The sequence below is a fragment of the Aspergillus caelatus genome (genome assembly GCF_009193585.1).
Source record: "Aspergillus caelatus strain CBS 763.97 unplaced genomic scaffold BDV27scaffold_257, whole genome shotgun sequence".
NCBI lineage: Eukaryota > Fungi > Ascomycota > Eurotiomycetes > Eurotiales > Aspergillaceae > Aspergillus > Aspergillus caelatus.
Genome location: NW_022475520.1, coordinates 14,482 through 35,169, shown reverse-complemented (window position 1 = coordinate 35,169; position 20,688 = coordinate 14,482). Strand labels below are relative to the sequence as shown.

The following is a 20,688-nucleotide window of genomic DNA, read 5'->3' as shown; positions in this document are numbered from 1 at the left end:
AGGGCTTGTTTAGATAATGGAAATTATCTCACTTTACTTTTAACCTGAGTCCACGGTTATGACCGTTCCCAGAGTCTTGTGTGTGGCTGAGAAGCCTGCCATTGCCAAGGCTGTAAGCCAACATCTTTCTGGAGGTTCCTTCCAAACCGTAAGTTTTCGGGAATGGGTATTTGCCTAGGTGTGAGGGTACATGTACTAAGGTAGACGTAGATCCCCGTGAGTGGGAACCGATATGTGAAGAATTATGTTTTCGATTTCAATTTTGGCGGCCCATGGGGCACCTGCTCGGTCACTATGACCAGCGTTATTGGGCACTTGACAACCCTAGAATTCGAACGGCAATATAAGGGATGGCTATCATGCCCACCTGGTGCACTATTCGAGGCTCCTGTGCATATAGCCGTGGACTCCGTATGTATTTGGTACGACAAGTCTATGAGAAACGTGCACTAAGCTCGAACACAGGACAAAGCAGCTATTGCAAAGAATATACAAGAGCAGGCCAAATACTGCAAGGCTTTGTTTATCTGGACTGACTGTGATCGAGAAGGGGAACATATCGGGACAGAGGTCCGAAAACAAGCAAAAGAAGGGAATGCCCGAATTGTTGTTAAACGGGCCAAGTTCAGCAATACTGAGAAGGCGTGGGTAGAATCACTCATGGTGTCCCTTTACAAACCTTCTAACAATATACTTCAAGTCACGTTCTCAACGCAGCTCGATCCCTTATCGAGCTGGACGATCTTCAAGCGAATGCAGTAGCCGCCAGAATAGAGCTGGATCTTCGAATCGGTGCCGCGTTCACTCGCTTGCAAACTCTACAACTCAAGCATATGTCAGAGGCTCTGAGCGAGAAGATCATCAGCTATGGTATGCTGTGTTATCCAAATCTTTCGTTTGTCAAACTCTGATTTTCAGCAGGATCTTGTCAGTTTCCTACACTGGGGTTCGTTGTTGACCGCTATCTACGAGTGAAAAACTTCAAACCTGAAAATTTCTGGGGCATCAAGGTGATGCATACCCGCGACGGTATCAAAGTGAACTTTCTCTGGAGAAGGGTACACCTTTTCGATAGGGCTGCAGTGACGGTGATGCTTGAGCGTTGTCTCATGGCTAAAAAGGCCAAAGTTACCAAAGTTAATCAGAAGCCCACCAGCAAGTGGAGGCCCCTACCGTTGACAACAGTAGACCTGCAAATGATGGGTAGCAGGTATCTTCGCATGGACAGTCAGAAAATCATGAAGGTGAGGATAGTTCCCGGATCAACCGTATAGGTACTTACCGATTCCAGGTCGCAGAAGCTCTTTATACTAAAGGGTTCATCAGTTACCCGCGTACAGAAACAGACCAGTTCGACAAAGGCATCGATCTGAAGAAATTAATTGAAAAACAACTCCCTGACGCAAACTGGGGCCAGTACGCCCGAGGGTACGTTCTACGACCGTAACTTTTCACTACATTAGCTAACTCGATGCCCTAGTCTTATCGATGGCGGATATAGGACCCCCAGAGCGGGCCGTCACAATGATCGCGCACATCCGCCCATTCACCCTGTCTGCTGGGTTTCGCCAACCGCGTTGAGCGCCGATGAAAAGAAAGTCTACGAGTTTGTTGTCCGACGATTCTTAGCATGCTGTTCCGAAGACGCAAAGGGTCAAACATCAGAAGTCGAGATCCAATACGGTGACGAGATATTCCATGCCAAAGGGCTCATCGTCTTAGAGAGGAACTATCTTGACGTATATGTCTATGACAAATGGGAGAGTAGCCAACAGCTACCTAGTTTCCAGATGGGAGAACTATTTGAGCCTACTGAAGCCAATATATTTGACGGCAAGACAACACCACCGAACTACCTAACCGAGCCTGAACTTATCGGGCTCATGGATGCCAACGGAATCGGCACCGATGCCACTATGGCGGAACATATCGCCAAGATCAAGGAGCGAGAGTACGTTGCTGTTCATTCGCGTGGAAGTGGGCGCAACGCAGTCAAGGAACTCATCCCAACTCGCCTCGGCGTCGCGCTGGTAGAGGGTTATGACAATGTCGTCGCCGGACTTCCAGATAGCCCCTCTCTCAGTAAGCCCTTTCTTCGCAAAGAGATGGAGCTTCGGATGCGAGAGATCTGCGCCGGGTCTAAGTCGCGAACAGAGGTTGTGCAACAGAGTTTAGAGATGTATCGGGAGGTCTTCATACACACTCAGAGACGAATTAGTATGTTGAAGGGCGCGGTTCGAAAGTACCTCATTGAAGAGGCAGCGTCTTGATCTATACCCTACAGTCACGATACGGAGTTAAGATTTGGGGCGGACTTCATGAGTTTGTGAATATGATACCCTATGCTCGGGATTGGGCTTGCATTTTGGAGATTGCATGCTATCTGATAGTAGAGATGCCAATAGAACAAACATAGTCCTAGCCTTAAATGTTCATTTGGGCCAGCTATATATCTGCCTGAGGCAAGAAGTACTATATACTCCGTACACCATACCTAACTAGGTAACCCTATGCTATTATGGACAAAATTTATAGTCAACAGAGAACAACGAAATATCCATATCTAGAACCCAAAAGTTAACCTCTGCGATATACTGTTTCTGAATAAATCCCTAGACCTACTTATTACTTTGATATATTCCAGATCCTGTTTGTGTCTCTCGCTACCTGCTCTATAATGAAATATACTTACCTATCAAGCAGGATACATTATGTGGAAAACTGATTCTTTTCCTATCTCCAGAGATTAGAAAAATAGAACCTAAAAGCAGCAAAACCACAAACGCCTTCACAGGTATGATACAAACAGCCGCAGGACAGAATCCTTAAGTCCTTGGCCCCCAACAACCTAGACTAGGCCCGATGACCACCATAGCGCCAGCGCCAAGATCAAAAAAACTAGGTCAACATGCTCACCCTGCATATAAGTGATTAGCGGGAATGTTCGAAAGCTTGATCGGAACTATGAGAACCTACCAGGAGAAACCCAGCACGACCCGGGCAATTGAGGTCTCCACGTTGTAGGCAGTGTATATGCCATGTCAGCAGCGTCCAGCGCAGCATCAGCAACGAGGTTCTGAAGCATCCCCCAGTATCACAAGACGCAAGCTAAACAGGAGCGATACAGATGCCTTGGGAACATGTGCCCGGGTTACAATCGGTGTTGTTGCGGCATCGAGGGTCTGATCCAGGTTGTATGACCACTCCGGGGCCATACTTATCTGAATTGAGGCAGATGCCGTCGTAACAGACTCCTGGGGAGCAGTCGACATTGGCGCGGCATTTGGTGATCTTTCGGGGCTTCACAAATCCACGGTGAGAAATTCGAGGAGAGCCTGTGGTGTAGATGCTGTTAGTACATTCGGGGTATACATTGACGGCCATAGAGATGTGGCTCACTCTGGCCTGTTCTAGACAGTAGATTCTTGTTTTTGAATGGGAGGGGGATGGCAACAGGAGCAACAAGGCCGACAAGAAACATGGCAATAAGGGTTAGAAACTTCATTGTGACGGGGGTGGTGTTGGTAAAGAGATGGAAGCTCATAGAAAAGGATTTCGATGAATATTTAAAAGAAAAAAGGTATATATTGAAAAAGAAGGCTAGTAGGAAAGAACCCGCAGATAACAAGGTTGGCCGGTTGGGGGGGGGGGGGGAAGAGTTATTTATAGGGGTAGATATTTCAAGTGTAGGCAAAGTATTAAGCGTATAACAGCTGGGATTACTTTGACTTTATAACTTAGCTCTCTGAGAGAACGTTGTACTCGTCCCACATCTCTTGGTCCTTATAAGCCCTTGGTCACACTACTTATGGATCCAGTCAATCCCCTGCAGATCAGCCTTCGAAGAACTGCGATTATGTTGAGCAAGTTTTTTTACCCTCATGTCTCTCTGCTACATACCCATCTGCAATGACAGCATGGTCTTATGTGCTGAACAGCTAGCCCTCTCATTTAAGCTCTAATCGCACTGTCAGTTTGTTTCAATGCATACTGTAGCAATCTTGCTCTTCAGCGGTATCTCGGCGTTAAGCAAAGAACGAATATGAGGCATGATAGCTGGCGAGAAACATTATAATAATGGCATAGTCAATGACTTTTACATGTCGCTTCAAGTAATTATTAAGTTCCCAAGCAGAGATCTCTTATTTTTTGTATACTTCATTGTGATCGAGAATATATATCTATATAGGTATAACACATAGAACTAATCATATTTGCGGTAGGTAAATCATCAAGAGCGACTGCTGATCTGCAAAATGGTACTTATTGTGGGATAGCAGATGATATGGTCTGAGGCTGTTTGACTATTCTTGTATACTGGCTAGCGCAGGCGTCCACACGCTCGCCCGCATAAAGACAACCAAATGCAATAAACTCGTGTAGAATTAAGCTAGGGTGATATTATATCTAATCCCCGACCACCTGGCTCTCAGGATATCGGAAGGAACTCACTGTATACCAAAGATTAGAATAGACACTGTGGTAAAGACTGTAAGTGCACAGCGGCTTGATTATGGGTGTTCAATCCGGTTAGTTATCTACCTGTTATCACTGCTGTCTAAAAGCTTGAAATAGGGAGAATTAGGACGCGTGATATTGCCGAAGTTTATTGGCACAGATCGACTGTTGAAATATTCCAAGTTTATACTGGAACCTAGAGTGACCAGAGTCCCCTTTGATAATGTAAATACTCTGTCATTCAGCTGACTATTGATCTATTGTGAATAGGAAGAAATCACAGTCGACAAAATCTCTCCAAGCTTTGCTCTAAGCGAGTCCTTCCTAGAAGGATTTATTCTCGTGATTAATCCTGCTCTGATGAAAGCCTGGTCCCATGTAAGCATGACCGAAGCTAAGATTGTTAGGGCGTCAATTTGAGATAGTTCCATAGGAAGAGTATGTCGGTTTGTGTAGGGCTTCTGAAATGCCGGAGATGGAAATGAAGACCTGATGATAGACGTCACTTGGAGCTTAGAGGAGAAGGGAAGGCTGTTGTAGAGGTATAGAATATATTCAAAGAGCAGATCACTGCTTACTTCATGCTTGTGCTTATTTGAACTTAAATACTCCATCGCGTCCTGTACACTCATTCAATTGACCATTTTCCCTTGACCAAACGGTTGCAGATCGGTTTGTATATCTGTGCTAGTACTGTACAATAGCAAATGCCCATAATATTACCGCGGCCATTATCCAATTAAAGAGCAGGCAAGACCATGTTCCTATGTATGCAAGTCACCAGGACATGCTTTTGATTTGATCGACAAGAACTTTTGACGTCGTAAGTTCATGACTTCTGCGGCAAACCCGGAGTGTAAAAGTGCTTGGCTAACCAAGCCACGGCATCCCCCACAGCGCGAATGCAGTGATGCTCTCTCCCGAGCTTCACATAAGGCAAACAGTCTTGTGAAAAGAAATGATCCATTTATTACACCACTACCAACTCAACCACGATGTTCCTCGCTAATAGAAAAGGCCGATTCAACGTCTCGATCACCTCTTCCACCACGGGCCTCCCGAGCGAGCCAGTGTATGTTGCGTAGCCGGTGTTCCCGCATATATTTCTTTTGTTCATATGGTATTTCAAGCTTTTGTTCATCATCCTGGAACCCGTTGGTTGCGAGAGAATGTACGGAATAACCGATAAGGACAGCAGCGATGCAGCCAATGAGGACGATGACGACGATCGCTTCGTACGAAAGACCCATGTTCTATGATTGATATTTCATTAGCTTCAACCATACACGCCGAAGACCAGGAGAAGTATAACTCACGATTATAAAGAGGGACTGTTGTATATAAGAAAGATAAAGTTCAATAGATGGTATTCAAGAGCTCCACAAATGAAATAGTATGTATATATATATATGACTTGAATTGAAGATGAAAGAGTGACTTGAAGAACGAAAGACTCTGCTTGAACACCATCACCTCCCTCCTTTTACTCTTATTTATACCCCTCTTCCCATTGACAAAGGACTAAAAGAAAATCTATTCATAGCCTGACAATTTCACTAAAAAATCCATGAATGTTTGGTTCATCTGCCATCTACAGTATCAAATCTTGATATCGACTTTTCATTGGACGGCTTAATACAACAGGCTAAACCATAAAACGTTAGTCACTTTTCTTATGATGTCATTTGCGAGCGGGCCAATCAGAGCACAGGCTAGTAGATGCAAAAAGTAACGATAGCTCGAGCATTAAGAACCCCCAAGTACGACTAGTGGGAGTAGCAATAGGAGGCTGACTCCAGATTTTCTAGGCTAGTACGGGCTACGCAGGTACCGACGAATGTTATTGGGCACCCGGACTGACCTGGAGGTCTTGGCTATGCTAATTGTACTTAAGGAGTTAAGATTGAAAGGGCCAAAGCCCGAGATTGATTGGGGGCCAGGTCCATTCAGAATGAGGCTGGAACATGTCACTTTTGCTCCGTGCTCGTTATCATGGGTGTGAGTTGGCTATCTTGACGTTCGGTGAGTTTAACCTATCTTGAATGTAGCTTTCTTTAGCATGGCTACGTTTAGGCCGGTGATACTGCGCTAACCTATTTGGGTACTTAGGGCTTGTTTCAGGCTCAAGGTTTATCTTGGTCTCTGGGCTGTCCTCTAGTAACCCGGTCTACAATATATTAGCCGTTGTTCTCATGCAACTGTTGGTAAAAAGAGAGAGACTGAGAAAATCTCTTTTTCTCTCTCTCCTGTGCGTGTGTGGACCATTTTAGCTGCTAGAGACACTCTATAATTGTAACTAAGCTGTAGGGTACGTGTTGATACGGGAATAATAAAGCATCAATTGGACATATTTGCATCGCCTCAAATCTTATGAGACTGAATCACTCTATTTACAATAAAAATTGAGGCTAGAGCAACATCTTATGGCGCACTGAAGTATACATTGCCAGCTCAAATCGCCCAAAGGCATGTCCTTTAAGCCAGTCGCTTGCCAAGTACAGCACCATAGTAAATGGTAGCACCGAGACAGACCAGGTTGATCAAGCTTGATAAGCCGTGGAGTCGGCCGAACTTCTTGTTAAGAGCCACCATCTCCTTGGAGTGGGGAGCAGGGTCATAGCTCTTCTTGCCATCACGGGTTTCTGGGCAATTAAATCAGCGCGTTTCTCGTTAGCACGAAGCTGATGATCTTACCCTGGTGCTTTCTTTCACGCATGGTGTTAACAGTCAGAGGGCGAAGCACGGCCATGTTAATAAGTCCGGTCACAGCAGCCGTGGCCATAGGGACGAAAGTATTGGGGTTCTCCAAGAGTCCGGAGATGCCGAGTGGCTGTCCATTGTTGCTGGCTGTCAAAGCAACTAGCACTGGAAGTGCCGTTTGAAGAGAGAAATAAATGGGGAATGTGGCTGTCTGCAACAAAGCAAACTGAGGTCTGGGAAGGGCCCTAAAGGCTACAATCCCGGAAACGAAGGTCTATTCAGTTGAGAATTAGACTGGTAATGGCGCTGGATGTTGCATGATCATGGTACCTGATACACTTGGACACCGAGTAAAGTGCCATAGCTGGAAAGATCAATAAGCAAGAGGTTTCTGGGAAGATTGCATGCCTGTGAATACTAACCTTAGAATGTGATACGGGCGGGGGTCAATCATAGTGGAAAATGGAACAGTTGAGTATGTATTCGGATCAACAATGGATGGTCCGAGGGAGTCGGTGATGTAACAGGGAAACGCTCCGCTTTTAGTTTTCCGCACCCGTCGTCCCTCTCTGTCCGCCTCACCGCTCACATGATTGATTAGGTAAGTTATGAATTTTTTTTTCTATAGAGTCACCAAAAGCGGATATTCGCGCCCACTTTTTTTTGTTCTTCCCCCCTCCCTAGTATTCTACTAGGGGGGCTAACTTTCAAATTCTGCAAAATGAAGTACGTTCTGGTTTCTGGAGGTAATTGCTTTCCGATCTATGTTTTTCTGTCATTTTTTTTTTAACGGCCCTCTGCAGGTGTCATCTCCGGCGTTGGCAAGGGCATCATCGCCTCCAGCTGTGGGTTGCTCTTCAAGACAGCGGGTTTGACTGTCTCTTCCATCAAGATCGACCCCTACCTTAATATCGATGCTGGTCTTATGAACGTGAGTGTCTACAAACTTCTTGAACATCTCAATCGCCGTATAAGCTAATAGATTTCGATATAGCCTCTAGAGTTGGTCCCACATGATCCCCCCGTATACCTGCATTCATTGACACAATAAATAGACACGGTGAAGTGTTCGTTTGCGACGACGGTGCAGAAACAGATCTGGATCTTGGAAACTATGAACGCTATCTCGGCGTTACTCTTGGCGGTGACAACAATATCACTACCGGCAAGATCTACCACCATGTCATCACCAAGGAGCGTCGTGGAGATTACCTTGGAAAGACGGTGCAGATCGTCCCCCATCTGACGAATGAAATCCAGAACGTACGTCCTAGTATTTAGCCTAACCTAGTTAGGAAGTGCATTAACGTGATATGTAGTGGGTTGAGAAGGTCGCCAAGGTTTCTGTGGATGAGTCTGGAAGGGAGCCTGATGTCTGTATCAGTAAGTACACCCAAGAAAATAATGTGTTAGGGCTTGCTAACCCATGTATCAGTCGAAGTGAGTACAGGGAAACACCGAACGATCGCATCTTTGACTAATTTAGCATTCTCTAGTTGGGCGGTACTGTTGGAGACATCGAGAGCGCACCATTCGTTGAAGCCATGGCTCAGCTCCAAAGACGAGTTGGCAAGGACAACTTTCTTCAAATCCAAGTCAGCTATGTTCCTCTAATTGGCTCGGAGCAGAAGACCAAGCCTACCCAGAGGGCTATCAGTGATGTCCGTAGTGCTGGTCTCAGACCTGACATCATTGCATGTCGCTGCGAGACGCCCCTGGAGGAGGCAACTATTCAAAAGATCGCCAATTCTTGCCAAGTGGAACGGAATCAGGTTGTTGGCGTACATAATGTCTCTACCACATATCAGGTTCCTATCCTTCTGGCGCAACAGGGATTCCTTAGCACTCTTAGTGAACTCCTTAAAACCGATGCAATTCCCAAGGATCAGAAGCTTGTTGACAATGGTAAGCTCATCTGGCAGGAATGGCAGGGCTTGGCTATGAACCAAGTGCATTCCCTTGAGACTGTGACGATTGCCTTGATTGGCAAATACACAAGCTTGCATGACTCATATATGAGTGTGAGCAAGGCGCTGGAACATGTGAGTTTGAACTACCATGTAGACGTTGTGTCGATGCTAATTGTCCACGAAAGGCGTCCATGCATTGCCGGAAGAAGTTGAATCTGATCTGGATTGAATCGACTCATCTTGAAGATGAGCACAAGACAAACAGCCCTGCGGAATACTATTCCGCGTGGCATAACTTGACTACCGCCAACGGAGTAAGTTTTATCCTCTCTGGCAAAGTCTACTGAATACTGACATTTATAGGTTCTTGTCCCCGGTGGCTTTGGTTCGAGGGGTACGACCGGTATGGTTTTGGCCGCCCAATGGGCCCGTACCAACAACGTTCCCTACCTTGGTATTTGCCTTGGTATGCAATTGGCTGTGGTCGAGTTTGCTCGACATGTCTGCGGTATGGATAAGGCAGACAGCGCCGAGTTCGACGAGACCTGCGAGCAGCCTGTTATTATCTACATGCCTGAGATCGATAAGACTAAGATGGGTGGTACAATGCGCCTTGGAAAGCGGGCGACTGTGTTCCAGTCTGGTACCGAATGGTCTCGTTTGCGCAAGCTGTACGGGGAGAAGCAAGAGATTTGGGAGAGACATCGCCATCGTTATGAGGTGAACCCTGAGCTTATCGGCCAGCTGGAGCAGGGTGGACTGTCCTTCATTGGAAAGGACGAGGCCGGCGAGCGTATGGAAGTCATTGAGTTGAAGGATCATAAGTGGTACGTCGGGGTTCAGTTCCACCCCGAGTACCTGAGCCGAGTCCTTGCGCCTAGCAAGACCTTCTTGGGCTTCTTTGCCGCTGCTGCCGGATGCCTCGAAGAGATCACCGAGGCTTATAAGGACCGTCACGATCTCAGTTCCAAACTGCCTATGGTTTAGGATCGGCGTTTTTGCTCTTGGGGTTAAAGGATAAAGAAAGCGGAGATATCATACCATATTATAGACATAGTACAATGAAATAAAATTATGAAACAAGACTCATTAACTGTCCATGTAGCAATGTTGAATACTTGATGATTTATTCAGAATGCCACGCACCGTTATATGCTGAACTTGTTCTTTCCACGCACCTTCCGCATGCCCATGATGTCATGTGCCTTCGCGTCCCGCCTTCACCCAAACGGGAAATATCACGCGTCTGCCTGGCCATCGTGTCGCCTAGCGGAAGGTGCCTTGTGCCTTATACATCTAGTTTAAATGTCGACTTTTCTTGGGTAGTCTCATGATTTAGACCGCACCAAATTCACAATGGCGGACAAGGAAGCAACTGTGTATATTGTGGACGTTGGGAGGTCCATGGCAGAATGTCGCAATGGCCGTTCAGTGACTGATTTTGAATGGGCCATGCAGTATGTCTGGGACCGCATTACAGGGACAGTGAGTGCCATCCGCCGCAATGGAGCTTTATTTGTTATATAACTTGCTCAATTCTAAATAAGGTGGCCACTGGCCGTAAAACTGCCATGATGGGTGTGATCGGACTCAGGACAGTTGGTGTGTATACTTCTGAATATTGTATGCGGTTCATACACTGATCAAAAAATAGAGACGTCCAACGAACTCGAAGATGACTTGCATTTCTCTAACATCTCAGTTCTGTCAAACATCAAACAGTATGCTTTTCATGATATGATAGATTGGCTCGTGTGCCAAACTGACGAGGACGTCAAGGTTTCTTATGCCAGACATTCGAAAACTAGAGGATGAATTGAAACCAAGCAAAACGGACAAGGGAGACGGTAAGGTTGTTGTAAACCACTAGGGTCTATTATCTACTTACTAAACTTTGTTCTCTAGCTATTTCTGCTATTATCTTGGCAATTCAGATGATCGTCACTCATTGCAAGAAGTTGAAATACAAGCGCAAGATCGTCTTGGTCACCAACGGACAGGGGCGCATGAGCGATGAGGACCTGGACGAGATAGTGAAAAAGGTCAAGGAGGATAACATCGAACTTGTTGTTATGTCAGTGATTTGCTACAAAACAGCAACGAAACAAAAGCTAACTTCAAGCAGGGGGATTGATTTCGATGACCCTGAGTATGGTTACAAAGAAGAAGACAAAGACCCTCGCAAGGTAACGATATCTCTCGCGTAGCTTGATTCTTATCTAATGATCAAAACAGGCCGAAAATGAAACACTCTTGCGTACCCTCGTGGAAGATTGTGATGGAGTCTATGGAACATTCGAGCAGGCTGTGGCTGAACTGGACATTCCCCGTGTCAAGTCTGTTAGGTCAATGGCAAGCTTCAAAGGATATCTCCAACTAGGTAACCCAGAGGAGTATGACTCTGCTCTCCGCATTCCTGTCGAAAGGTACTATCGGACTTACCCGGCCAAGCCGCCGACCGCAAGTTCTTTCGTCCTGCGCTCAGAGCCTGAAGCTGGACAGGAAGAGGCGGATTCATCTGAGGCTGCTGCCGCCCAAAAAGGGAGCCAGTCTGGTGATGCTGGACTCACAACTGTGAGGACCATGAGAACATATCAAGTTGAAGACAAAAGTGCACCGGGTGGGAAAATCGACATCGAACGAGATGACCTCGCCAAAGGATATGAGTATGGACGGACAGCAGTTCACATTAGCGAAACTGATGAGAACATCACGATACTCGATACATTCGCAGGGTTGGAGTTGATGGGCTTCATCCAAACAGATCAGGTATGTCTTGCTGAAGTCGCCTTGGTGCATGCGCTAAGACACAAGAATAGTATCAACGTTATATGCACATGTCCAACACAAACATCATAATCGCACAACGTGCCAATGACAAAGCAGCTCTTGCCCTTTCATCCTTTATACACGCGCTTTTTGAGCTAGAATGCTATGCTGTTGCTCGTCTAGTTATGAAAGAGAACAAGCCACCAATTATAGTCTTGCTCGCGCCCTCGATCGAGCCCGATTACGAGTGCCTCCTCGAAGTCCAGCTACCATTCGCGGAAGATGTCCGAACGTATCGCTTCCCTCCTCTGGATAAGGTGATTACTGTTTCTGGAAAGGTTGTGACGCAACATCAGAATCTTCCTAATGGCGATTTACTCGATGTGATGGGCAAGTACGTGAATAGTATGGAGCTTGTCGACACAGATGAAGATGGGTAGGTTTTTTGCCTCAAAAGATTCCAAATATCTTGTTGACAAACCAGGAACCCAGTGGAGACCTTCCCTATCGACGACTCGTACTCGCCTGTTTTGCACCGGATTGACGCCGCCATCCGTGCTCGGGCTATACATCCTGACCAGCCCATACCTCCTCCCTCAGAGAGACTGACAAAATTCTCACATCCGCGAGAGGATCTCATCCAGAAATCGCAGAAACACCTAGAGAAGTTGATCGAGATAGCCGATGTTAAGAAGGGTTGGACATTCCCCCACAACCAAATCTGTCAGGCTGCTAATTCTGTTACCAGTTCCTCCCAAAGCGAAGGGCCGCAAGCGCACTCGCGAAGCCGAAAAGCCGCTCTCTGGACTCGACGTCGACGCCCTGCTTCATCACGAAAAGCGCGCCAAGATATCTCCCAACAATGCCATTCCCGAGTTCAAGCAGACTCTTGCACAAGCCGAGAATATTGAGGCCATCAAAGACGCTACAAAGCAGATGATGACCATCGTTGAAGATCAAATCAAACACAGTCTCGGTGATGCTAACTACGACCGGGTCATTGAAGCGCTGGGAATGATGCGTGATGAGTTGGTATCTTACGAAGAGCCTACCTCGTACAATGACTTCCTGAGCCAGCTTAAAGATAAGTTGTTGCAGGAGAAGCTTGGAGGAGATCGACAAGAGCTGTGGTGGCTTATTCGACGAAGCAAGCTGGGACTTGTCACCCAGCGCGAGTCGGATCAATCTAGAGTTACCGATACGGAGGCCAAAGAAGTAAGTCTCATTAACATGAAAGAATGACTTAGACTAAATGTGGTTTACAGTTCATGTCCGCAAAATGAATGTTGAGCAGGTGGTTCCAGATTGGGCTGGACGACAACCGATATGACAAGTAAACGATATCATTATAATAATGCCATAACTCCCCTTTCAAATCCCATGCTCGCTAGAGTAGACCAACCAGGCCAAAGCGTAGGATGCCTGTAGAACGCTCCAAATGGTACAAAATGATACAGGGGCATAGACCCGACTAGGATATCTTCCCTATCCTCTTCTTCCCAATATCGATTTTACGGTTTACCCTGTCCAAATCATTAGTCAAAGAATGAGAAATCCAACCGTAGAAGGGAAACCAAAACAACCACATACCGTTCAGCATCCTCATTAGCTATCGACAGAAGGGCGTTCTGAATCTCCACCTCCTCATTGATAGCAATGCCCAATTCCTTCTGCCTTCGTATAATCTTCAACAACTCCTCCACACTCTGATCCTGGTCTTCCATAGTCTGCCTCTGCAACTGAAGCACTCCCTGGTTATCCAGTTCCCGCGTCCTCTCGGTCTCCTTCCCCAAAACCCTCCCCGACCTCGCGGGCTTCCTACTCGCACTCCCAACCAGCGCCTCCTTATCCTGCGCTGAAGCTACCGCATTATCCACCCGACTCTTAGCCGCCATAGCATTCAACAAATCCTCCAACCCATCCTTCTCCTTCCGCGCATTAATAAGAAGATCCTTCCTCCGCCGCAACTCCCCATCCCCCAACGAACTACCCCTTCCCCTCCCACCAGGACTCTGCGCACGATTCGCCGTCTCTCCCATAACCTTCAACCCTTCCTCCAACGCCGCAATCAAACTCCCCGCCCTCACAAGACTACTCTTCGCGCGCGCCGAACTCTCATGCTGCTTCTGCGGCGTCGTCTCCTGATCCCGCCGCGTCAAATGCAACCTCGCATCATGCAAATGCGACTTCATATCGCGATACACATCCAACCACAGCGTCGGATCCGAGATAGGATTATTCGGCCCGCCCGCGCCACTACTCCCGGGGTCCGTAATCGCCGCATGAAGTCTCGTCGAGGTATGCGAAGTGTTCGCGGCCGACGGCAGATTCAGGAACGCGCGCCAGGCGGGCGAGTTGCGCCATCGGGCATCTTCGGCGTTGTTTATGGCCTGGAGATAAGCTTCTAGGGCTTGGCGGCGGTCTTCGCGGAGAGAGGCGTTTGAGACGGTGTTTTTGAACCAGGTCTTTGACGGTAGGGGTGCCGGTGGGTCGGCGTTGGTTTGTGTTACCAGGGTTTTGTGGAAGGCGAGGAAGTCTGAGTAGCGTTTGGAGATCGTGAAGGAGCGAAGTGGGAGGCGGAGTGTTAGGTTGTAGACTGTGTACGGGGGTGAGGTTGGGGAGAGACTGGTTGTTGGGATTGTGATTTCGAGGTTTGGGGACATTGTTGTTGTTGTTTTTCTTTTTTTGGTTTTTAGGGGGTCATGGGGTTGGGAGGTTCCTTTTTTTTTTTCTTTTTACTTCTTCTTCTTCTTCTTCTTCTTTTCTTGGGGTTCTTTGTTTGTTGGTTAAGGAGTGGGTGTTTGTGAGGGATTCATGGATTGGGAGGAGATTGTCGCCATGGATTGGCGGTGGTGGATGATGTGGTTTGGGGGGGGGGGGGGGAATGAGGGAGGTTGAAAGTAAAGTCGGGGAGCATGACTGATAAGCTTGTCAGTCCCCGGTTCTTAACTTATTTGTGCCTAACCGGTAATGACGCAAGGCTCACCGTTTTACTGACTCGTCAAGACAATATGCTTGATTTACTGTTACTGAACACAATGGTTTGTATGTATTATGGATTTATTCCCATTTTCAACAGTGAAGGGCGATTGATTGGGGTATCTTATTTATGCAGTTTGTTTCACCTTCCACTGATAAGCGCTGATTAAATGATCGTCGGCCAGGAACCAAGCATCCGACTAGTAAGTACTTCAGGGATTATGGACAAGGATAATCAACTTTTCAAAACAAAGTCGTCGACTCGTTCCAGGGTTCTCTGGCCAAAAGTAAATCGCGCTGGCCATAGTACTCTCCGACAACCGTAATGATCATATCCAGCATGGCCCGGGTTTGCATGGCGACATCGGCGGCATTATCCTCAGTCTTGGACTCGTCTTCCTGAGCCTCGGGTTCAGTCGATTTAGATTCATCGCCTTGCTCAATTTTAGCCTGTAGCCGGGCTTTAGCCATTTCTAAGTCTTCGGCGGGAGGCTCTTGTTCCACGTCCGGCATGTCGTGGTCGAGAGATTCGCCAGGAGGATCACAGGGAGCCTCCACATTCTCTTTCGTTTCTTCCTCCGCACGAGGCTGATCATCAGCTGGATTCTCATCATCCGATTCTTCACTCGACAGGTTCCCATCGGCTCCAGCCGAGCGCTTCTTCTCATCTTCCTCCCGCATTTTCCGCAAGATCTTCGCAGCACGCTTTCCCAAGTCCCGAATCTCACCCACTTCCTCAGACGCCAACTGCCCAACATCGCGACACTTGCCCAGTAAACCCCAAGCCCAAGCACCGATCCGTCGAACACGCTCCGCATCTCCACTCCTTATATTCTCCGACATTAGCTTCGCCATCACTTCCAGCACCCCCAGCACACTATCCATATCCATACACGCTAACTGCACCGTCTGCGGGTCCGCCACCAACAACAGCCGCCGCCACTCCTTGCGCGCGTCTCTCGAGCGTCGCGGCAGACTTATCGGATGCGACTCATCTAGCGCCGCTATAGCCGTTGACGGTGGCGTACATTTTAGTATAGACCGGAGGAGCAAGAACCGGTGGTGTAGAAGGTTGTAATAGCTCGATTGCGCATCTGATTGCGCTGGTTCGGTGGTATCCGGTTGTTCCTTCGGAGTAGTTGAGGGAGCCGCAACATATACCCCATCCACGTAGAAGCCTATCTGGGCGATATCTGTCTTCTTCATCTTCTTCTCTTCCGCGGGTTGAGGTTCGTTTAGGTCCTGTTCGGCTTCACTTTGTTTGGTTTCCTCGACGGGCGGATCTGTCGGTTGAGGCGCGGTAAACAAGAAAGGTAGTGAATTAGCCTCTGACCTATTATTTCAAAGTATGGCCAGCATTAGCTCCAGAATCGAAATAGAATCGAATCGCATTCATCGCGGGCTGCAGATAAGCAAATACACGCAGGCGTTTAGCAAGCGGAAAGGCAACAAAAAGGTACAGTTATAATCAAGCAAAGAAGGATTAATCTGAGCTTACCGGACCATGCGAAGATATTCCATGCCGTCCTCTGCTGGACCGTAGAATAATTCATCGTCACCGGCGGTGTCGAGACCGGGGAAAGCGCTCTTCTGTCCGTAGATCGGGTGGTTCCGAGGACGTTCGTACGGAGTTACGGTTGGTGTCATCTCGTCTTCATCTTCTTCGTCTGCGTAAGAAGGACGAGATCGCTTCGCGTAAGGGGTCCCGCCAGTCAGAGAACTGGGTTGTTTGCGCTTATCGGGTATGCTGGACATGGCCTTTGGTGAGAATGGGGGAGGAGGGTATTTTTGAAGATGTTCCTGGACTGCTCGGCGGACTAAAAAAGATGTTTGGGAGGTCCCACAGGGAGCTTGGGCCACCTCTAAATATATATGTATTTCAATGGATTTAATTTACTTCTTCTTTTACCATCTACACAAACGTATTTTGCAGCGTGGAATGTGCTAATATAACATGTCGGTCTCATGATCCCATTATCTTTTGGTTTTTTTTTTTTTTATCTCATGCAGGTATAAAGTACTCTTGATCGTCTATACCAACCCTGTTTCCACCCGAACTAGAACGCTTATGGGCGCAGACGCTGGGGGTCACGAGGGAACAAGGTCGCCAAACGAACGTTGGGCAGACCCAGGAAGAACATGACAATACGGTTCAGACCAAGACCACCACCGGCGTGGGGAGGGCAACCTTGACGGAAAGCATTCAGGTAGTCCTCGAAGCCCTCCTGGTCGGGGTTGATGCCCTTGGCGCGCATCGACTCCATCAGCTCGTTGACGTCGTGAATACGCTGGGCACCGGACATGATCTCCTCACCACGCATGAAGAAGTCATATGAGTTGGAGAAGCGGGCATCCTTGGGGTCGGCCTTGGTGTAGAAGGGGCGCACGGCCATGGGGAACTTGTCCAGGACGTAGAAATCAGTGTCGTACTTCTCGCGAATGATCTGGCCAAGCTGCTTCTCCATGGCAGTGCTGAAGTCGTTCTCGAATCGCTCCTGCTCGGAGACGTCGACACCAGCCTCCTTCAACAGAGCGACACCGTCCATGTAGTTCAAGCGCAGGGCCTTGCCATCCTTGGGGAGCTTGAAGTCGCCAGCCTTGGGGTAGGACTTCTGGATAACAGCGATCTGATCCTTGTAGCGCTCCTTGAGCTGGGTAAGAATGAAGACGAGGAGGTCTTCAGCGAAATCCAAGACCTCGTGGTAGTGGCTGTGGAAGGTCTTCTCGAAATCAAGACCGGAGAACTAGAATAAACTCAGTTAGCTATGTTAAGACGAGTCATGTCAGGGGTTGTTGCCGCCTTACCTCAGTCAAATGTCTGTGGGTGTTGCTGTCCTCCGCACGGAAAACAGGAGCAATCTCGAATACGTTTTCCATGTCACCGGCGATACACATCTGCTTGTACAGCTGCGGGCTCTGTGCCAAGTATCCGTTCCTCTTGAAGTACTTGACCTCGAAAACATTGCTACCACCTTCCGTAGCGGAAGAAACCAGCTTAGGTGTGAAGATCCACCGCGAGCCGCTCTTGATCATGTACTCTGCGAACAGCTCTGCAACGCCGCTGGAAATCCAGGTAATAGCCTGGCTAGTCTCGGTCTGCAGATCGAGGACACGGTTGTCGAGACGGGTCTTAAGAGTGACGATGGGGACACCATCAGCGTCAACCTCATTGCCTTCCTCGGTGGTCTCCGGAGGCGGTCTCTCGGCATCCTTGACCTGCATAGGAAGCTGTTGAGCGGCCTCAGCAATCATGTAGACCTTGCGGATGTGCAGTTCATGGTTACTGAGAGTAGCCGAGGCAATGGGAACCTGGGGCTTCTTGACGACACCAGTAACCTGCACAATGGAGTTGACGTTCAATCCACCGGTGTACTTGACCATCTGTCTCGAGATAGGCTCCGCAGCGGCAATAACAGCCTGCACCTTTTTGCCCTGCTGTCTGAGCATCAGGAAGGCCAGCTTAGCACTCTGAACACGGGCATTGTCCACACGAGCGACCACGGTGATCTCCTTCTCGTACTGGTCGTCGGTGATATCATTGAACTTTGTGGTGGGGAGGACATCTTCAGATTCGGGGATATTGCCGTAGAGATCCTTTGCGGTGTCGTTGGCCTCGGCGGCAGCTGCCTGAGCCTTCTCCTGGGCGGCGCGCGCAGCAGCTTTCTCGGCCTTGGCCTTCTCCTTTGCGGCCTTCTTCGCAGCGTTCTTGCTGGCGCTCTTGCTCTGCTCCGCACCCTCCGCGGGGGCTGCGGCGGGGGTCTCCTCGGGCTTAGGGCGAGTGGGCAATTCGGAGTCCGCCATGGTTAGTTGCGCGAATAGTTCTTTAAGAAAGAAGGCGATAAGGGGAAGTCAACAATCAAACCGATGACGGCGTGAGCTTTGCACCTTCAATCAATCAATACTTTGACTCACCCCACCCGCATGGAGGCAGCCCTAAGCCCTATGAGGGGCTGTGTCACATGATTCGGACCGCCATGTTTACACCTCAGGCACTCACTTAGTTGTGCGCTCAGCGGTGGTCCCCGAGCTGCGGAGTAAGGCTAGCGGCTAGTAAGTAGTGGACGTCGCTGGAGAGATTTAGCCCTAATGCTTGAAGTTGTATCTAATTTCGAAGTCTTATGCGCGAGCAGTATGTGAAAGGCAATCCCGCGCATTTGTCTAGTTAATCGAACGGCCGAACTAAAGCTGAGGATAGGAGCTCCAATGTCTTCGAATCTTATTAGAGAAAGATCATTGAACGGATGAAATTAGTATAGTATCTCTATACATTCAGCAGCATGAAAAGTTTCAAGGTGAGTTTAAGGAGGAACAGCTGCCGATCTTGTCTATATGCTAAAGCTTCTACTGCTGCAGCATTAGTCTGTAGGTAATGGTTCGCGAAAGCATGACCACCTCTACATGATGTTTCTAAACCTACCATTTAGAGGTCTTCAAGCCATACTCGACAGCCTTCTTGACATTGTCGTGGATGGAATCTGGTGTCCATGTAGGTTCCCCTCCACTGTAGACTCCAGTCCGCACGAGAAGCGAATGCCAATTGCTGCCATGAGGACTCCTATATGTATTGGCGCCCTGAATATCGGATTCGGGGTTGTCTCCGATCATGTATACGTTCCGTAGAGGTATGTTGGCCTCTGCACCAAAAACGCGGGAGCGGTTCCGCAGGAGCTGATTCTCTGCAAATTCATAAGTTCCCTGGTACGGTTTTCCGATAACCGTCTTCTTTAGTTCAACGCCTTTGCTCGGGCCACCAGTCGTTGCAGCCCAGGTACCTTCCAACGCTTCCCGGAATCCACCCTGGCCGAGGCGCGGCAGATGGTAGGCTGCAGCCCACCACAGATCGGGATTCGAGAAGTAGAGAGGTGGCTGCCCATCTTGCTGGTAACCCCGGTTCGGCAAGTCTGACTGTCCATTCTTCTCTGAGAGAGTACCGAGGACACCCTGCGACGAAAGTAGGAAATCCATAATTATTTGCGCATCTAGAGCCCAGTCACGGGGGTCATTGTAAACGAAGATGGCGTCAACCTTGAGGCCCTTGGTCGGATCCTTAGGATCTTGGGGGTTGGGGAGTGGTCTGGCGAATGATCTATAGTAGTCCTTGAACACATTCGAGAAAGGCCAAATGGTCGGGTTGGCCATGATGATATCACCGGGTGTGATCACGTTTTTAAAGCCGTACCTGGGGCTTAGGTCAAAATTGCGCCTTATCGCTAATGTTATTCTGGTGCATGCAAATACCGTACCTCTCTGCAACTTGTCGACAGCGGTCGCCATCACCCCCGACTACTAGCACGCACTTGTTTTCGAGAGAACTCTGCTCATCCGGTCCGCGTACGAGCTCCGCAAATGGGGAATGGCTCTGGACGATCACCGAGGGGTCCAATGGCAACTGAAGTTTCTCACTGATTTCGGCCACTCTCTCCGTCTCATGTTTGCCCCCGCCATTTGTCAAGAGAATGAAGGGAATTCCTTGGTCCTTGAGGAGAGCTAATGACTCCGCAGCGCCGGGGATGGGTTTGGAGGATCTGAGAAGGACACCGTCGATGCTAGTCACACAATTAGATATTGAAGCTGAGGCAGGGCTCGGAGGCATAGTATACCTACTCGAAGGCGAAGGCAAAGTCTGGGACCCGAGGCGGGGAGGTGGCTGTCGTTTGAATGAATCGGCGACCGGCACCGGTCTCTAAGAACGAACGAGTAGCCGCGCGATGAAGCAGACCGAAGGACCGACAAAGTCCTTGAGGCCACATTCTGAACAGGAAATAAAGGGATAACGAGGAGGGAAGGGAGAAAATATGGGTTGAAGGAGTGGGAAACAAAAGCTGATGAGAGATGCAGAGGAGTCCAGGTATTGTTTACTCGGAGTAAAGCT

General features: G+C 48.4%; 8 protein-coding genes across 8 annotated transcripts; 3 read left to right on the top strand and 5 right to left on the bottom strand.

Moving 5' to 3' along the window:
- Positions 1 to 26: 26 nt before the first annotated feature.
- BDV27DRAFT_168453 (DNA topoisomerase 3) lies at positions 27 to 2,270 on the top strand (the record flags this gene model as incomplete). The annotated part of the gene is made up of 7 exons (XM_032074772.1): positions 27 to 148; positions 211 to 411; positions 466 to 644; positions 701 to 870; positions 922 to 1,244; positions 1,292 to 1,428; positions 1,481 to 2,270. The coding sequence occupies exons 1-7, from the start codon at positions 59 to 61 to the stop codon at positions 2,268 to 2,270; spliced, it is 1,890 nt and encodes a 629-aa protein (XP_031922627.1). The 5' UTR covers positions 27 to 58.
- Positions 2,271 to 3,108: 838 nt separating this feature from the next.
- Positions 3,109 to 3,505, bottom strand: BDV27DRAFT_162535 (uncharacterized protein; the record flags this gene model as incomplete). The annotated part of the gene is made up of 2 exons (XM_032073409.1): positions 3,109 to 3,335; positions 3,400 to 3,505. 2 exons carry the CDS (start codon positions 3,503 to 3,505, stop codon positions 3,109 to 3,111), a joined length of 333 nt encoding a protein of 110 aa, XP_031922626.1.
- Positions 3,506 to 5,444: 1,939 nt separating this feature from the next.
- BDV27DRAFT_149493 (uncharacterized protein) lies at positions 5,445 to 5,708 on the bottom strand (the record flags this gene model as incomplete). Its single annotated transcript, XM_032071062.1, has 1 exon — positions 5,445 to 5,708. One exon carries the CDS (start codon positions 5,706 to 5,708, stop codon positions 5,445 to 5,447), a length of 264 nt encoding a protein of 87 aa, XP_031922625.1.
- A 1,065-nt stretch (positions 5,709 to 6,773) lies between these two features.
- On the bottom strand, positions 6,774 to 7,676 carry BDV27DRAFT_135923 (DUF4149 domain-containing protein). The gene is made up of 4 exons (XM_032068654.1): positions 7,581 to 7,676; positions 7,489 to 7,522; positions 7,153 to 7,432; positions 6,774 to 7,100 (listed from the first exon to the last, which is right to left on the bottom strand). The coding sequence occupies exons 1-4, from the start codon at positions 7,610 to 7,612 to the stop codon at positions 6,934 to 6,936; spliced, it is 513 nt and encodes a 170-aa protein (XP_031922624.1). The 5' UTR covers positions 7,613 to 7,676; the 3' UTR covers positions 6,774 to 6,933.
- Positions 7,677 to 7,828: 152 nt separating this feature from the next.
- Positions 7,829 to 10,157, top strand: BDV27DRAFT_135921 (putative CTP synthase). The gene is made up of 9 exons (XM_032068653.1): positions 7,829 to 7,904; positions 7,962 to 8,089; positions 8,153 to 8,160; positions 8,214 to 8,421; positions 8,478 to 8,541; positions 8,594 to 8,598; positions 8,655 to 9,200; positions 9,254 to 9,382; positions 9,432 to 10,157. Exons 1-9 carry the CDS (start codon positions 7,880 to 7,882, stop codon positions 10,053 to 10,055), a joined length of 1,737 nt encoding a protein of 578 aa, XP_031922623.1. The 5' UTR covers positions 7,829 to 7,879; the 3' UTR covers positions 10,056 to 10,157.
- Positions 10,158 to 10,367: 210 nt separating this feature from the next.
- Positions 10,368 to 13,830, top strand: BDV27DRAFT_135920 (ATP-dependent DNA helicase 2 subunit KU80). Its single transcript, XM_032068652.1, has 12 exons — positions 10,368 to 10,553; positions 10,616 to 10,670; positions 10,723 to 10,789; positions 10,848 to 10,915; positions 10,974 to 11,142; positions 11,194 to 11,254; positions 11,304 to 11,837; positions 11,888 to 12,273; positions 12,322 to 12,533; positions 12,586 to 13,052; positions 13,103 to 13,359; positions 13,427 to 13,830. The coding sequence occupies exons 1-11, from the start codon at positions 10,425 to 10,427 to the stop codon at positions 13,118 to 13,120; spliced, it is 2,166 nt and encodes a 721-aa protein (XP_031922622.1). The 5' UTR covers positions 10,368 to 10,424; the 3' UTR covers positions 13,121 to 13,359; positions 13,427 to 13,830.
- BDV27DRAFT_149488 (uncharacterized protein) lies at positions 13,309 to 16,571 on the bottom strand (the record flags this gene model as incomplete). The annotated part of the gene is made up of 5 exons (XM_032071061.1): positions 13,309 to 13,360; positions 13,428 to 14,556; positions 14,862 to 14,866; positions 15,067 to 16,149; positions 16,315 to 16,571. The coding sequence occupies 5 exons, from the start codon at positions 16,569 to 16,571 to the stop codon at positions 13,309 to 13,311; spliced, it is 2,526 nt and encodes an 841-aa protein (XP_031922621.1).
- Positions 16,572 to 16,882: 311 nt separating this feature from the next.
- On the bottom strand, positions 16,883 to 20,566 carry dps1 (putative aspartyl-tRNA synthetase Dps1; the record flags this gene model as incomplete). The annotated part of the gene is made up of 6 exons (XM_032071060.1): positions 16,883 to 17,560; positions 17,622 to 18,584; positions 18,880 to 18,883; positions 19,234 to 19,995; positions 20,060 to 20,362; positions 20,421 to 20,566. 6 exons carry the CDS (start codon positions 20,564 to 20,566, stop codon positions 16,883 to 16,885), a joined length of 2,856 nt encoding a protein of 951 aa, XP_031922620.1.
- Between the last annotated feature and the right edge of the window lie 122 nt (positions 20,567 to 20,688).